Source organism: Saccopteryx leptura, chromosome 3 (genome assembly GCF_036850995.1).
Source record: "Saccopteryx leptura isolate mSacLep1 chromosome 3, mSacLep1_pri_phased_curated, whole genome shotgun sequence".
NCBI classification, from domain to species: Eukaryota; Metazoa; Chordata; class Mammalia; order Chiroptera; family Emballonuridae; genus Saccopteryx; species Saccopteryx leptura.
In genome coordinates, this window is record NC_089505.1 from 161,586,717 (window position 1) to 161,605,165 (window position 18,449).

Consider the following 18,449-nt stretch of genomic DNA (forward strand, 5'->3'; position numbering starts at 1 on the left):
TTTTATATCATTTGACTAGAGATAACTCCATAGCTCTGATTGTTTTCATGTCATTGTTTCTCATTTTGTCTCTCTGTCATCAGCATTATGCTAGGCACCTTTGGGCAGGCAAAGAAGTATTTAGTGATTCCTCTCTTATTAAGTTTATGAGCCGAAGGGTTTTAGTTCACCTCCACAGCAAAATTCTTTAGTGAAAAGGTGAAAGAAAACTCCTAAAAAGCTGGAGAAAGCCTAAATAAAGACAATCAAAATTTTTGTCAGGCCCTGGCCAGTTGACTCAGTGTATACAGAGCATCAGGCAGTTGTGCGGACATCCCAGGTTTGATCCTGGGCCAGGGCACACATAAGAAGTGTCCATCTACTTCTCTTCCCCTTCCTCTCCCCCTTCTCTCTCTCTCCCCCTCTGCAGCCAGTGGCTAAATTGGTTCAAGCCCCTGGTGCTGAAGATTATTTGGTTGGTCTGAGCATCAGCCTCAGTCTGTGAGGATAGCTCAGTTGATTCAAGTATTAGCTTCAGATAGGGGTTGCTGGGTGAATACTGGTCAGGGCGCATGCGGGAGTCTGTCTCACTATCTCCCCTCCCCTCACTTAAAAAAAAAGTCTGCACTCTGGGCATCTCCACTGTCTCACCCGCATATCCAGCAATAAGTCCCACATTGGCCCTTGCTTCCACCCTTGGCCTCCTCACAGGAAAAAAAAGAAAAAAGAAAGTCTAAAGTCAGATTGGTTGTGTCACTCTACTGTGCACTAGACAGGACCTCCATGCACAGCTACCTCCCGTCTCAGGACCCTCTCCATAGCCATTCTTGCTCTTGGGGCTCTCTCCGTGCTGACAACAACCCGGCCGCCCAGCTTCAGGCTCTTCCCACTTGCCCTTCCCTTTTCCTGCACAGTTTCTCTCTCAGATAGATGCAGGCTTCCTTCCCTCATCCTTGATTATATCATCTGTAAAGCCTCCTCTGACCACCAGTAAATGGTACAAAATAGCAATCCCAACTTCCACTCTGTCATTTCCTCCTGCCCACTTACCTGATTTCTTACTTTCCCTAACACTTTCATTAAATATTCCAGCGTAAATGTAAACTCCATCAGGACAAGGACTTGGCTCATTTCATTCATTTTTATATTCAGCGCTTAGAACTGGCCTCAGATAGAAACACAGTTTTATGTGCTTAATAGCTTTCTTTAGGTATATTTGATAGAATTTAAATTTTGAATAAATAAATGAACGAATGCAAAAGATATTAAAAAATTAAGGACAAAGTCCCCTGTTTGAATAATGTACATCCTTGGGACTTACTTGCTTGAGGCTACATATTGGAGATCATTAAAACAATCTTATCATGGTTCACATATATCAAAAAGAAAAAAAATGGAATTTGAGGCAAGAACTTAAATAATAGTGATTGTGACTTTTGAGAATTTAAAATCTACATATCTGTGGGTTTTTTCAACTCCGTACTTTGTAGTTGTTTCTTTATAAAAATTAAACAATGATGTCACCATAAAATGCATAATTAATGCATACCTTTTTCCTGAGTTCTGAAGAAAACATAGGCCTTTCCCCAAAATAAAAAAAACAACTATATTTAAAGACTACAAAGACTGCCACTTTCTGGTGCAAGGACTCGAATCATCAAGTGAAAACCTGGAACAGACTCTCCTCCAACTGTGCGGCTGCAGGAGCAGCGGTCTCAGCTGCACCCGGGAGCTTGGCACACCTGCGGGGTATTGGCCTCGCCTTACCCTACCAAGCTGAAATATGCGTTTGAACATGTGATTCTAAGGTACATTAAAACTTGTAAAGCGCTAATAGCTTTTTGATCCACTCTGGAAGGGAGGCTCCTGCAGGTCAATTTTGTCTGGAATTTTGTCTGGCGATTCAGAGCCCCAGGCACCTGCACCCCAAGAACAGAAGGGGGAGCCCTAGTGCTCCAATTGCTACATCTTTCCTTCCGTTGCAGTTGCTTTGTCTTTCCCAGGGCTGGTGGGGTTAAACGGAGTAATAGAAGTAGCAGAGGTGAGGAAGGAGAACCAAAAGACCTGTTGCCCCTTGAGGGTGGAGTTGGACAGCAAGGAAATAATTCTGGCAGGGCCCCGAGATTCACAGACATACTGAGGTTAGAATCGGAGCAGGGAGAAAGCAGAAAGGGCGATAGGGAAAACAGTCAACACTTTGTGCTTCTACTTTCATTTATTGTTCTCTAAGTCTTCCTGCTTATTTTTCATCTCTTTAAATGTTTTTCCCCTATATTTCTGCTTTTGCACTCTTTTCTTCTCTGGTAAAAAAAAAAAAAAAAAGATAATAAGTATGATAACATCTTACATCCACATGGTGCCATATACTATGAGGTGCATGACAGAGAAAATATTTTGTAGAAAGAAGGCAGTTTTATGCCCATTGGCAAATGACGGATTTTTCATGTTTTCTTTATTAACTTATTATTAACAGTAGTTCTTGTTTTCCATTTATTTTGGCAAATTCTGGAGGATATTTGTCATGTCCAAAGTCATCTGCAGGGTTATTGCCACAGTGAGGGTGAGGAGAAGGCTTAAAAGCAGAAGCCTAGAGGCAAAAGGATGCAAGGAAGGAATTCAAGAAATTAGAAATGAAATGTAAGAGCTCCATGCTTTGGCATTGTGGTGACTCAGCAAACACAAAAACCTTCCCAGACCTTATCTGGGCCATCCACTCCATTCCTTAGCTTTGAAAATAGGTACAGTAATCCCTGCTTACCCACAGGGATGCATTCCAAGACACACACACACAGAAGATGCCTGAAATTGCAAAAGAGCACTGAACCCCAGAAATATTAATACTATGTTTTTTCTTATACATATATACCTATAATAAAGTTTAACTTATAAATCAGATACAGTAAAGAGATTAACAATAAAAATAATAAAATAGAACAATTATCACACTATACTGTAATAAAAGTTATGTGAATGTGGTCTCTTTCAAAATACCTTATTGTACTGTACTCACCTTTTCACTTAAAGGACACACTTTATGGCTTCTCTTTAGCGTATCCAAATTGCCAGCATCACTACTCTTGCCACTTCGAAGCCATTATTAAATAAAACACAGATTACTTGAATGTAAGCACAGTGATACCATGACAGTCAATCTGAAACCAAGATGGCTTCTAAGTGACTACAGGGCAGGTAGTGTATACAGTGTGAGGACACTGGGCAAAGGGATGACTCACTTCCTGGGCTGGGTGAAGTAGGTAGTACAGCATGAGATTTCATCATGCTATCCAGAACAACACACAATTTCAAACTTATTATTTGGTTATGTCGGTGATTTTCCATTTACGTAATATTTTCAGAACTAGGTTGACCATAAGTAACTGAAACCTCATATAGTAAGACCATGGATAAGGGGAAACTACTATATAACTTTGAAAAAAATAGATAAGGAAGATATGAAATGAGTCCAGGCCAAACTTCAATTTTATTTAAATTCTGAGTCTTAACAATTTGTCTCACTGCTATTTTTGCCTATTTCAAAAACTAAGTGTCCCATTAGTCTTATAGCTCAGCTACACAGTGGACTCTACCTTCCTCTTCTGGGTGGGATTGCTGCAAGAGTTGAAACAGAAGTCAAGGAAGTAAAAGTCCAAAGTTTTTTTGGACTCCTCAACATGTCAGATCCCCTGACTTCTCTGACACCAATTGCATATTTTATTCACTTTGATTGTGATCTCCACCAGCAAAGTCTATAAAAAGAAATAGAGAAGCCTTTTGGAGACAAGCTGAATTGCACAATCAGACAATGAACAAAGATGTGCTTTAGATTCTTCAGTTACTGAAATGAAATAACTCTTATTTTCTTGAAAGCAGATGAAAGGAGAGCAGATTCCTGTAGTTTATACAATATTGAAATAAATGCCTGACTACTGTATTCCCATTTTTTTTTTAGTTCAGGCATATTTCATTTCTTAGATATCGTAAAATCTATAGGTGTGAGCAGTGAATATTTTTGGAATGAAAAGATAAGTTGTTCCTTCTGTTCTCAAAATCACACTTTATCAGAAGTGGAAACTCTGTTCAGGAATGACTTTTAAGTCATTTAGTCAAGTCTGGTTTCTCCAGTAGGGTCAGCCTGGCCAAAGGAGAAGGCAGTAAGAAGAGATTTTCAACAGGCCTGGTTGCTGACAGCAAAAAAGGGTTCTGTAAGACGGTCGGAACAAAGGTGGTGGGAACAGGCTTTCAGGAGTGAATGTAACTCTCCCCAGATATGGTCAAAGAATAGGTCAGTGACTGGGACTCTTGTAAGGGGCAGATGATGAAAGTAGAGTCCATTCCATTGGCCAGATCTGGGGATTGGGTTCCAGAACTAAGAAAGCAGAAAGCAGATAGACAGGAATGAATGCCATGCCTGGACTCTCAGCCCAGGGTGAGCAAAGCCTGCGTAGCTTGTTCAGGTTTCAGCCCAGGTGAAGTTGAACAAGATTGTTTGCTTCTTTCTGTTCTTTGTAAAGCTGAGTGCACTCTGTAGCCAGTGTTCTCCACCCCCACATTCTAATGAGCCATTGTAACTCTCCACAAGAATGAGTGAAGAGAGAACTGGATGTCAGCCCTCAGTGACCCCTCAACCAGTGAACTGCCTATACAAGTATGCATGGTGGCAAGAAGATAATTCCCTGATTCCTGGCAAAAAGCTGCTCTCCCTGTGTGGCTTACAAGTTTAATTTTTAAGCATATTTTTTTGCTGATAGAAATATATATTTTTTTAATATCACAAAAGATTGGTCTAAGGAAATAAACTACCAAAGAAAGTTGAAAATAAAGTAAACTGTCCTCACTGAGTCACAGTTACAGGCAAAGCCCTTGGAGTGGCCACACCTCTGGTTTCTCTTCTGTAGTTATAGTGTGAGTGAGCAGGAAAACCCCACAGCTGGGGAAAAGCCCTAGAAGACAAGACAGCTAAGCAGACTGCTAAGCTGTAGAGTCGGCAGTTTTGGCAGCCAAGTGATGAGCAGCAATATTCCATTCTCCTCCACACCCAGGGGAGCTGAAGTGCTGTTAGTCAAGAGGGATCAAGAGGGAAAATTGATCCAGAACAAAAGTGATGCCTTCTAGAAAGGATAGAGTCGAAGTGGAGGCAGGCTGGGGATGTGGAGGAAGATACTGTCACACTATAATTCTCAGCTCCTTCACAGGCTAGTTTTTATTTATTTCTCCTAACTCCATTTATTTATTCAACAAATATTTATGGAGAGTTTACTGAGCTAGGTGTTCAGGTGGTAGTGATCAAAACAGGAAGGAGGGTCCCCTCTCTCATATGCCCTTCAGCAGGAAGCAGACAAACAACTGCACAATATAAATGTGACACTAACCACAACCACACTTCAAAGCTGAGGGAGCAGGTGCTATGAAAGAATGGAAGAGCGGGTCTGACTGTGGGAGAACTCAGCTCAGGCTTTAAGCCAGAACTGGAATTTGAGGGAGAAGCAGTTGAGAAGCGGTTCCAAGCAGAAGAACAGCAAGAGAAAAATACCCTTCAATACCCGTCAACATTACTGCTCTTAACATTTCATTTCTAGTTTCTTGAGAAATAAGAGAACATGATATACTGAAAAACAGTGGAATTTAAAGTCAGTTGGTCTCATTCTTGCACTATGACAACAGTTGTACAAATTTGAACAAGTTACTTAGATTTTCTGAGCCATAGTTTTGTCACCCATAAAATAAGCATGATAAAACCCACCACACAATAAATATTAATTCCTGCCCCCCATCTTTCTGAGACTCAATGTGTTTATTGAAAAACAGAAGTAAAAAATTATACCTGCTTCAGGGAACTGACATTGAAATGGGTCCCTTTGTAATCTCTAAAGCATTATGTAATTGTCAGGTATTATTAATCACTCATAAAATATTGGAGAGGCCTGCTACATACCAGATTCTGTGATAGGTACTGGAGAAATAGAAGGCTGACTGAGGCAGAGTCTCACCCTCAGGAGAAAGTTGCTGAAAGAGAAATTCACTACTAAAGTACAGCAATTTTATAATTTCCCTGCTCCAGAGAAAAAAGCAGCAAAGGCAGAGGGAAAGGCCTCTGTGGCCGCACAAGCATCCGAGTTCCTGGCACTTGGCCCTCCCTGGGGGATACCTGATACCTTCGTCCTCAGTCATTAGCTGAGAACTTGCCCAGACCATCTGACCCATGGGCCCTTGGGACAGAACTGTGGGATGGATTTCTAAATCTTCAAAATAACCAGACAAGGAAATCTCTCAACAAACAAAATATGACTTGAGTGCAGTAGGGAGGTAGTTGCACTGACTAATGGAGACAGCTGTCAAGAATAAGGAGAGAAAAATCACTATAGATTTCTTTGTTTCTACTGAAAGTGGATTGAACAATCCAGACACTCTGATTTCCAGTTCAGCCACCCAAGCGTCCCTCTTCAAGCTCCTTTTGTCTTATTTTCCTCTTCCTCTGAGAAATATATAATGAGTATGAAGTGGAAGACTTATTTCCCAACCATGATTCAGGAGAAAGCTCATACATGGAACAAGAAAGTGTAGCACTGCCTAGAGAAAAAGGACTTGTAGAGGCAGGTCTTGGATAGATCCACCCTTGATTTTGCAAAAAGGCACCTCCTTCACCACACATTCTAGGACCTTCCAAGTTCAGGATGAAATTATTTGCTTCTTCTTAACAACTTGGCACAATGTTCCAAGCAGGACCAGTGTGTGTAAAGTAGAGGCTTCTCAACAACATGACGCACAGGGACAATGCAGGTCCTGTTTGCAGCCTGAAGATTGTGACTCTCCTGGTGGCCCTAAATCCAGAGCTCCTATTGCTGGGAGCCAGAGTGCAGCTTCGAGACAACGGGTATGATGGATTACTTGTTGCAATTAATCCTCAGGTATCTGAGGATCAGAAACTCATCCCAAACATTAAGGTAAGTGGCAAATATGAAGCCAAAATCATTGTTCCATTAGAACAGACCTGTAGCTTTCCTTAAGGAGCTAACAACCCTGTCTGATTTGTAATTTGAACAGTCAAGAGAGCAGTTTCCTAAAGATTGCACCAAAATTATAATTATGGCCAAGCTAGTGTGTTCACCTAATTCTATGTTGTCTCAGTTTACAGAATGTTGATCTAGTCCTTTTGTATTTTATGTTATTTATTACTAATAATTTTAGTGTTTTTGTTTCTCTACATAACTGTTCTAGGGGTAGCAACTTAAAAAACAATGTGTTGCAGCAACAAAGATCAGATGTTTGACTGATGAATAAGCATGATTGGGTTTATTAAAATCATGTTGTTGGATTCCATCCTAAGGATGACAAAGAGTGAGAGTCTGGATTGAGTGCCAAAGAGCAAAATTCTTTTTACCCGAATGCTCTCTAATTGACTATTTTTACCTTATAATAAGGAAGGATCATAGCTTCATCACCTAAGAGCCTTCTTTCAGTAATGCTGTAGTGAAATTAGTATCATTAGAAGGTATGGTCTTGAACACGTTGAACATGCCTACAGGTGTAACATGAAAAGGATTTATTCAGTAAAAGCTTAAAAGCCTTTCAAAAAGTTGGGGAAATTATATAGGAAAGCCCAGACACATAGTTAGTGTCCTAAGATCTCCTCCAGATAACAATTTAAGTTTATTTAGTTTGTTCTTAAGTTTTCTCAAAGTCTAATGCTGTCTCTAAAAGAAATGAACTCCTTCAAAATACTTTCATTATTTTGTATTACTACTTTATTCATGTGTAACCAGAAACATCAAACATAAAGAATGTACAGTGATAAAAGAAGCTTTTCTTTCATTTGGTTATAGGAAATGATAACTGAAGCTTCTTCTTACCTATTCAATGCTACCAAGAGAAGAGTGTTTTTCAGAAATATAAAGATCTTAATACCGGCCACATGGAAAGCTAATAATTATAGCAAAATAAAACAAGAATCATATGAAAAGGTAAGAATTCAGAATTTCCTTAAATGAATTTAAATTAAGGGAGAAAAATAACAAAAATATACCATTTTGAAACTTTAAAAGTGAGAACTTAAGCAAAAACAAACCAGTGCTATTAATAAGCAAATAATGTTATCGGGAAGATTGTTATCCAAAATAAATAGAAATATAATAAAGGAGTAGAAATAATGCACTAAAAATTAGCAAAATGCCATTGCCCAGGTAGCCTCTCAGATCTTTTTACTTTGTAACTTGCAGGGTCTTTCCTGAAATTTTTGGTTGAGGATCCAAAACTAGTTTTATCTACTGAATATGAGCTATAAATGGAATAATTCCAATTATGACTATCTTTATTTCCCATCCTGTCAGGGACGTAAATATGCATGTCCAGACAGAAACTAAACCTCCTACACATATAAAAATATGACTGTCTTCTTCTGCCAGACTGTAAATTAGCAGAATTTCACATTACCCCTAAGTCTAGGACTGTTTTCAAGGACTTCATTGATAAGAAGAAAGGTATAAAGTGGGGGAAGGGTAGAGTGGCTACCTTTTTTTTTTCTTTCCATTATTAAAAAAAACAACCTTGAAAGGACTCTCATAAGCTGTAGATTATATATATTTGAACATCCTTGCTAATGTGTAATATATATTGGTATGTATGCTATACATAAATGTTAAATAAATTTGGCAAATTATCATTTGAAGTTACTGTGAAAAGGAGCCCCAATAAATTACCAGTCCGGCGGAACAGAGGCATTGAAAATGTAGCTCAGGGCTTCAGCAAAGGGGTGGGTCCAGGATCTGTAACTACAGCTCAAACAGGAGGGACTGGGACATTTGGTACAATTTTCCCTTTTTTGAGTGTGTGTCATTGGTATGAACCTTCTTAAGCCTGTGTTCATTCTTGGCTCTCTTTTGAAGTTACTCTCTTGGTAATTGAATGGTATAGTGATGTAAACAGGCATCTCAGGGTCCTGAAGAGGTTGCAGAGGTTCTGAGAAGCATTTTATTTATGAACAGATGAAAGCATTTTACCATGTTTAGGCATTGGGGTGGGACAGCTAGAGGACCTGGATAAACTGCAAAGAGAGCTACTTCTTTAAGCTTCAACTAAATGCTAAGAATTCTACATATATTGTTTAATTCCCTTACTCCCTAAGATCAGTTGCTGTCTCTCACAATTTGGGAAGTTGAAGCTCAAATAAATTAAGGATTTTGTTCCAAGTCAAACAGCTAGTAAATTTCAGTGCCACAATTTGAATCCACGTCTATTTGATTTCAAAACCCATGTTCTTTGCACTCAGCTATGTAGTCTCTAGCTATCTGTATAGTTTGTATTAACGAATTTAATCATCTGTGGAACAAAGAAGTATTGGAGATTACTAATACCAAAATCAGGTAGTACTCCTGATCCTAATGAAGAAATAAATAACTAAAGCAAAAATGAGACTATGACCGAACAGAAAGATTAAAGGAAAGAACAGTCAGTGAAGACTGTTCATATATCTGTTGGATACCAATTTCTTTAAATTCATAATGTCAATTAAGCCAACACTTAGCAAATAATAATTATGCACAGTAGCCATGCTGGGCACTGCATAAGACTCAAGGACAAGCAAAGTGATTCCTGTCCCTGTGAATCTACAGTCTAATGTAGGTAGGAAGGAGGGTAGGGGGGAAAGATTAGGAAGAGTAGGTAGGAGCTACATCACTGTGGTCTATAAGGTAGAATACTTACCCCGAACAGTCTAAGTATTCTGTCCCATGCAGAGCACTTTCCTTTTGCTTCAGAACAAATTTATAGAAATAGAACTGAGACTTTGTTCGAATGAAGACTATGTAAGTAGCTCTTATTGTAGATGTTGCCTTGCAAAGTCCTTGGCTTGAATTTCTATTTTTCTAAAAACAAATGTTAATTATTATAAAAGTAATTTATACTCATTGCAAGAAAATCAAACAATGCAGCATAATGGAAAATAAAATGAAATAATTACCTTACTCTACTCTTCAGTGGCATGCACATACATACACCCACACATCATTACACATATAATACAAATCATAATTATTATATATATAAATTAATATATATTTATAGAATCATATTAGGTCTATTGTTCCAAAATAATATTTAAAAAATACTTAACTTCTGAGGATAAGTCCTGAGACAACATATCTTTCCTTTTAAAAATAAAAATAAAGAAACCAATGTTATATATAAAATTGTATTCTACAAATGGTTATTTGAATAAATACTTACATTAGTTTTTTATTTAAAACGTTGTTTTAGCAATGCTAATTGATATGGTCTTGGTACAAGATAAAATATAACATCAATAACATGATTGTTTTGCTTGTGAAAAGGACAAGGCTTAAAAGAAACACCTCCTATTGTCTTGCACTAATGAAATAACCCTCTGAAAATTGTTCACAAAAGGATATAACATTTTACAATACACTTCTGAATGATGTGTAAATGCTCTTAAAATTTTTAATATTACTATAGTTTTGTAGCATAGTCAGAAATCAGGAAGCATACTTGCAGCTTTATTCTTCTTTCTCAAGACTGCTTTTAGCTATTCAGGGTCTTAAGTAATTCCATACAAATTTTAAAATTATTAGGTCTAGTCCTATGAAAAATACCACTGAAATTTTAATAGGTATCTTATATTTGTATTGAGTCTGTAGCCTGCTTTGAAGAGTATAGACATATTAACAGCATTAGTTGTTCCAAACTATGAGCACAAAATAGCTCTCCATTTCTTTGGTTAATTTATTCCTAGGTATTTTATTAATTTTAATGCAATTATAAATGGATTATTTCCTTCATTTCTCTGATAGTTTGTTGTTAGTGTATAGAAATACAACCAATTTTTGTATATTAATTTTGTATATTTCAATTTTTAATGAATTCATTTATTAATTTTAACAATTTTTTTGGCAGACTCTTTAGGGTTTTTTATATAAAGTATCATGTCATCAGCCAGTAGTAATAGTTTTACTTCTTCCTTTCCAATTTGGATGCCTTTATTTCTTTTTCTTACCTAACTACTCTAGCTAGGAATTCTAAAACATGTTGAATAAAAATGGTGATTATGATCATCTTTGTCTTGTCCTGATGAGGAAAAGCTTTTAACATTTTACCACTGAGCTGTGAGAGCTTATTCTATATGGCCTTTATAATGTTCATATACATTTCCTCTATACCAACTTTATTGAGAGTTTTTATCATAAACAGATGTTGAATTATATCACCTTTTTTTGCATTTATTGATCATATTATGATCAAGAGGACATACATATGACCAAAAGACATATGAAAAGATGCTCAACATCCTTAATCATCAGAGACATGCAAATTGAAGCCATGAGATATCACCTCATACTTGTTAGAATGACTACCATCAATATATCAACAAACAACAAGTGCTGGTGAGGATGTGGAGGAAAGGGAACCCTTGTGCACTGTTAGTAGGAATGCAGATTGGTGCATACACTGTGGAAAGCAGTATGGAATTACCTTCAAAAATTAAAAATGGAACTGCCATACGGCCCAGCAATTCCACTTCTGAGAATATATTCAAAGAAACAAAAACACTAATTCAAAAGAATATATGCACCTCTATGGTTATTGTATTGTTATTTACAATAGCCAAACCAAGTGCCCTCAGTAGATGATTGAATAAAAAAAAGCTGTGGTATATTTACACAATGGAATATTATGCATCCATAAAAAAGAAGAAAATCTTACCTTTTGGGACAGCATGGATGGATCTGGAGAGGACAGGTATTAAACTTTCTTTGAATATTTGGTTGAATTGACTGATTAAGTCATTTGGTCCTGGGTTTTTCTTTGTTGGGAGGGTTTTACTTATTGATTCAATCTTCTTACTAGTAATTTGTCTACTCAGATTTCATATTTCTTTATGGTTCAGTCTTAGGAGATTGTATGTTTTTAGGAATTTATCCATTTCTTCTAGGTTGTCTAATTTGTTGGGGTACAAATATTTATAGCAGTCTATTATAATCCTTTGTATGTCTGTGGTATCAGATGTAACTTCTCTTACTCTCTCTCTTTCTCTCTCTCACTCACTTAGTGAATCTAGCTAAAGGTTTGTCAATTCTGTTTATCTACTCAAATAATCAGCACTTAGTTTCATTGATATATTTTTTTTATTTCCGTCTGACCCTTATTATTTCCTATCTTCTATTAACTTTGGACTTCGTTATTTTTGTTCCGCTTCTTTTAGGTGTAAAGTTAGAACAATTATTTGAGGTTTCTATTGTATCTTTCTTTTTTTAGTGAGAGCAAGAGGGAAAGAGAGGGACAGAGAGATGGGAAGAGAGATAAGCATCAACTTATATTTGTGGCACCTTAGTTGTTCATTGATTGCTTTCTCATATGTGCCTTGACTAGGAGGCTCCAGTTGAGGCAGTGACCCCTTGATCAAGCCAGCAACTTTGGGCTCAAGCCAGCAAACTTGGACTTCAAGTCAGTGATCTTTGGGCTCAAGCCAGTGGCCATGAGATCATGTCTATCAACCCATGCTCAAGCTGGCAACTCTGTGCTCAAGCTGGTGATGTTGGGGTTTCAAACCTGGGTCCTCAGCATCCCAGGCCAATGCTCTATCCACTGTGCCACTGACTGGTCAGGCTCTTGTTTCTTGAAGTAGGCTTGTACTGCTGTGAACTTCTCTCTTAGAAACACTCTTGCTGCATTCCATAGATTATGGTATGGTGTATTTCTGTTTTCATTTTTTCTAGGTATTTCTTTTTTATGTTCTTTAATGACCCTGTGTTTCATAAGTAGCATATTACTTAATATTTACATATTTATGGTTTTATCAGTGTTCTTCTTATAATTGATTCCTAGATTTACACCCTTGTATTTGATAAAGTTGCTTGACATGATATCAATATTCTTGAATTTATTGAATATTGTTTTATGTATGTCCGTGAATCTCAATTAGAGAACAGTGATTACCACAGGGGAAAGAATGTGGAGGAGGGGGAGGGGGAGGGGTGGGGGAAAGGTATAAAGAAGGACAAATATAAGGTGATACAGGATACTATGACTTTGGTTGATGGGTATACAACATAATTGACTGTTCAAATGATGTGGAGATGTTTACCTGAAACCTATGTACTCTTATTGCCCAATGTCACCCTGTTAAATTTAATTTTCTAAATAAAAAAAAAGGAAGAAAGAAAATTGTTTTATGGCTTAACATGATCTATCCTGGAGAATTTTTTATGTATACTTGAAAAGATGCTATATTCTGCTTCTTTTGGATCAAACGTTCTGCATGTATCTATTAGGTTCATCTGATAGAATGTTTCCTTTAAGACTGATATTTCCTTAATTATTTTCTGTATGGAATATCTATTCATTGATGTAAATGGGGTGTGAAAGTCTCTATTATTATTGTATGCTGTTAATTCTCCTTTTAGGTTAATATTCACATTATATATTTTGGTACTTCTAAATACCAATATGTTGGATGCATATATATTTATTTATAAATGCTATATTTTCTTACTGGATTGACCTCTCTATCATTATGTAATGCCCTTGTTTGTTTTTTTATTATAGTCTTTGTTTTAAAGTCTATCTTATATGATTTGGTTTCTTTTGATTTCCTATATGAATGAAACATGTTTTTCGATCCCTTCATTTTCAGTCTGTGCATCTGATTACATCTAAAGCCTTTTTACGTGACATATAGATAGGTCTTGTTTAGTTATCCTTTTATCTATTCTATGTCTTTTGATTGGAGAATTTAGTCTATTTTCATTTAAATAATTATTGATAGAAATGTACTTACTGCCATTTTGTTCATTTTTTACTAGCAGTTTTGTAGTTTTTCTGTGTCTTTTGTCTCTTCTCTTGCTCCCTTCTCTATGGTTTGATTGCTTTTCTTCTCATTATCTTTTGTGTATCTACTATAGGTTTTTGTTTTGTAGTTATCATGAAGCCCACACAGAACAGACTATATCTATAAGATAGGCTACTTTAAGTTGACAGCAAATTAGGTTTGAAGCCTCCTAAAACTACATTTTTACTCCACTTTCCATGTTTGATGTCACATTTTACATCTTTTTATCTTATTAATCCCTTAACTAATTATTGTAATTTTACTTAAGTTTAGTAATTTTTCTTTTAATTTTGTTATAGTTTTATAAGTGATTAATCCATTGCCTTAACTATATATTTACTTTTACCAGTGGGATTTTTTACTTTCATATGTTTCCTTGTTATTAATCAGTGCTGTTTCTTTTAAGGTTAAAAAAGTCCCTTTAACATTTCCTGTAAGGCCAAATTATTCATGACAAACTTTCTTAGATTTTTCTTTTCTGGAAGATTCCATCTCTCCCTGAATTCTGAATGATAACCTTGCTGACAGAATATTCTTGGTTGAAAGTTTATTCTTTCAGCACTTTTAATATGACATGCCACTCCCTTCTGGCTTGTAATATTTCTGCTGAAATATCTCCTGATAGCTTTATGGAGTTTCCCTTGTCTGAAACAAGTTGCTTTTCTCTTACAGCTTTTTAAGTTCCTTCTTTATCTTTTGTCACTTTAAGTATAATATGTCTTGTTGTGGATGTTTCTGAGTTTACCTTATTTAGAACTCTCTGGGCTTCCTGGACCTGGATGTATGTATGCTTCCCCAGGTTAGGGAAGTTTTCAGTCATTATTTATTCAAATAATTTTCTGCCCCCTTTTCTCTATCCTCTCCTTCTGGAATCCCTATAATGTGAATATTAGTCCTCTTAATATTGTCCTATATGTCCTTTAAGCCATATTCACTTTTTTAAAAAGTCTTTACTGTTTCTGTTGCTCTGCTTGTATGAATGCCAATGCTTAGTCTTCCAGCTCACTGATCTGCTCTTTGGCTTCACCTAGTCTGTCTTTGAACCCTTCTATTTTATTTTTAGTTAAGTAATTGTATTCTTCAGTGCTGTATCTTCTATTTGATACTTTCATTTTCTATTTCTTTATTGGAGTTCTCACTATGTTCATCCATTCTTCTCTCCAGTTTAGTGAACACCTTTATGACCATTAGTTTGAATACTTTATCAGGTAGATTACTTTTCTGTATCATTAAGGTCTTTTTCTAAAATTTTGTCTTGTTCTTTCGTTTAGAATATATTTCTTTGTTCCCTTATTTTGCTTGACACTCTCTTTGTTTCTATGTATTAGGCAAGACAGCTACTTCTCTGTCTTGAACAAGTGGCCCTTCATAGGTGATGAACTTTATTATTCCACTTTGTCCTAACTCTTAGCTGTCTCTTAAACCTTTGTGATTGTCTGAACAGCATGATTTTATTTATTTTTTCACTTTTTAAAATTAAATTTATTGAACAGAATGGCAGTTCCTCAAAAAAAATTAAGAATATAGTTACCATATAACCCAACAATCCCTGATTTATTCTCAATAGGTCCCTATTGTTGAGGGACTACCAAGACCTGTCAGTCTCAAGGGTAAGAATTTCATTTAGCACTTAGTTTCAGGTCGATTGGAAGCCAGACCCTGAGGCAGCAGCTTTTAAAATAGGCATATATATATATAGTTGTAAGCCCTGCTCTTTTCTAGATTAGGAATTTGGGAGGTGTTTCCTAGTGATGCTGGCTGTCTTCAATAAGGCAGCAAGAAATATTTGACTGCCATGCCAGTGGACTTCAGCAATTCAGTGAGAAAATGTCTGTGTGCACATGCACACATGGTGGCTTTAGTGAGTGAGCAGGAATATGCTGTGATCCCTAGTGCTGTAGACCGTGGCCAGGGAGTAGAAGACTGTTGGAACTGGCTTTGCTGGTGACTTTCTGCTCACCTGCCTCACCCATGGAGTAGCTGAGTGCAGCAACTCCATCCTCCTGTTTCAGCAAGGCAGTGGGACAATGTAGCAAATACTCACCTTGCATGTCCTAGCAGTGCATTGGGAGGGTGCAGTATTTGAACTCACGTGTTGTCAGGGCAGGTGAAGAGTGCAAAAATGGAATATACTAGTGCCACCATTTCTAGAGAGAGTTTCAACTATCCTATGCTCCTCTAGCAGGTGTTTTGAGATTAGCAAATGAATCTCATTCACATATAGTATTAGCTTTTTTCAAACTTCTGCTTTTGCCCTGGGTCCCCAGGCAAATGAGACCTAATATGAACCTTTCAAAGAAGAATCCCAGTTTCTCATAGCCCTTTGGGCCCCTTGGACATTAGCCCTGCTAGTTTTCTAAGCCAGACATAGTGTGAGCTTGTCTCTCCAGTGCAAATCCTAAGTGTTGGGGTGTTTGATGTGAGGCTCTTCTCCTCCAGGAGATGCACTAAACTGTGCATGTGTCACTGCATTAGAATTGGAGGTGTATGGGTTTTGGGGGCAAGAGTTTGTCTCTGCCTCTTCTATCCATCTCATTGTGGTCCTTTTATCTTTTTTCATGGAGGATCAGTTTATCTAGCTTTCAGATATTTTCAAAGGGAAATGATCCATATGTAAGTATAGATATTATGTGTCCACGTCCATGAGAGGAGGTGACTTTAACATCTTCCTGTGCCACCATCTTGGACCTCCATCTGAAGGTGGCACAGCTCAGTGCAATTTGAGAACATTTTAATCTGGGAAATCAGGAGGTCAAAGGAAGTAATGGAGCTCTGTGGAAATTAGCTAAGCTTTTAATATGTGAGTATTTTTAAATGCTAAATAATTTTGTTGGTATTTAGTTGTGAATATATTTGAAACTCGATCTACAAGGCATTTTTAATCTGTTTTTAAATTTGAATATAATTCATACAGTAAAATGTACAAATCTCAACTCTACAGTTCAAAATATTTTAACATGTATATGCTGATGTTGCCATCACAGTTGAAATATAAGTATTACAAGGCACTTCTTTTAATTTAGGCAAATGTTATAGTGACTAATTGGTATGGGCCACATGGAGATGATCCATATACCCTACAATATAGAGGCTGTGGAAAAGAGGGAAAATACATTTATTTCACATCTGACTTTCTACTAAATGATGACTTAACAGCTGGCTATGGATCACGAGGTAAGTATGATCAGCCAAGAAATTGACATTTGACAGCACTATTAACAATATTCTGTGCTGAAAAGGACTCAGATAACCTGAAATTTGCTGAGGACTTACCATATGGATGAGGAGATAGGCCACATGCCCATACGGAGATGAGAAACAAAGTGAGCCAGAAGAGATAAGCGCTAGTTTAGTGGCCCAGTGAGTACTACCAGAATTTAGTGAAAGGAAAAAACATTTTGGTCAGAAATGGCCTCATTAAGCAGAGACTTCCAAGGTTGAATATCATTTTTTTTTTTTTACAGAGACAGAGAGAGAGTCAGAGAGAGGGATAGACAGGGACAGACAGACAGGAACAGAGAGATGAGAGGCATCAATCATTAGTTTTTCGTTGCGCATTGCAACACCTTAATTGTTCATTGATTGCTCTCCCATACATGCCTTGACTGTGGGCCTTCAGCAGACTGAGTAACCCCTTGCTGGAACCAGCGACCTTGGGCTCAAGCTGGTGACCTCAGGGTCTCGAACCTGTGTCCTCTGCATCCCAGTCTGACGCTCTATCCACTGCGCCACCGCCCAGTCAGGATTGAATATCATTTTTGATAAAAGGAAAAAAGAAAGAGACCAGGGGAAATAGTATTAAAAATATTTGTGATAGCAGAATAATCCAGGACATATTTGAGCGGTGTGAGCAGTAGACCCTATTAATGGGGCAAATTGACTGTGCATAGTGAAGTTATGAAAGAAAATGCTAAATACACAAGGGAGTAAGTGATAGAGAGCTTCAAAGGTCCAAATTAGCTTATAAGCACAGGAATGCAACCATCACAGCAGTGTTTTAAGATAATGAACTGGATTGTGTGGGTAACTGGCTCCCTCAGATCAGTGAGGGCGAAACTGGATATCAGGAGAACACCCAAGAGAAGTTCAGGTACAAGGCCATGAGACCTGAATGTGGAGCAGTGAGATAAGAAGGACAGGGAAGATAATAAAAACAGTGAGAATATTCTATGTTCCAGGTGCTGTGCTGTTTGCTTTTCAAATGTTATCTTGTTTAATATTAACAACTCTTAAGTTTTGAGAGATAGTCCAGGAGGGAAAAAGAGAAATAGAGGTCTGAACTGTTATAGTATGAAGGACAAGGGGGATGTGTGTGGGCAGCATTAAGGAACACACCAAGTTTTTATCAGAAATAGAAGGAACCAATTTAAAGGGGAAATCAACAAGTATGTCTTAAGGCAAATTGATTGTGAGGAGCAGTGAAATATCCTGGCGGGAAAGCCCAGCCTGTTGTAGAGTATGGGTGGCTGGAGTTTGGGGGAACAGTCAGGGTCATAGGTTTGGAGACTGTTCTTTAGTGCATGAGATCTGAGGGAGGAACCATAATGAGAAAATATCAGCAAGTCAACGACTAGCCATCCCATTCTTAATTTTTTAAATTATTTTAACACACCTTTCAAATGAAATTTTCATGATT

At 37.2% G+C, this 18,449-nt stretch overlaps 1 protein-coding gene across 2 annotated transcripts in view; it reads left to right on the forward strand.

Moving 5' to 3' along the window:
• The first annotated feature begins 6,675 nt into the window (after nucleotides 1–6,675).
• The window catches only part of CLCA2 (chloride channel accessory 2), a 42,690-nt gene continuing 30,916 nt past the window's right edge, over nucleotides 6,676–18,449 (forward strand). For both annotated transcript variants that reach the window (XM_066376699.1, XM_066376700.1), the window contains exons 1-3: nucleotides 6,676–6,920; nucleotides 7,800–7,937; nucleotides 16,837–16,987. In XM_066376699.1, the coding sequence (XP_066232796.1) occupies nucleotides 6,735–6,920; nucleotides 7,800–7,937; nucleotides 16,837–16,987 (475 nt within the window). In that variant the 5' untranslated portion in view covers nucleotides 6,676–6,734. The remainder of the gene's footprint in view (nucleotides 6,921–7,799; nucleotides 7,938–16,836; nucleotides 16,988–18,449) is intronic.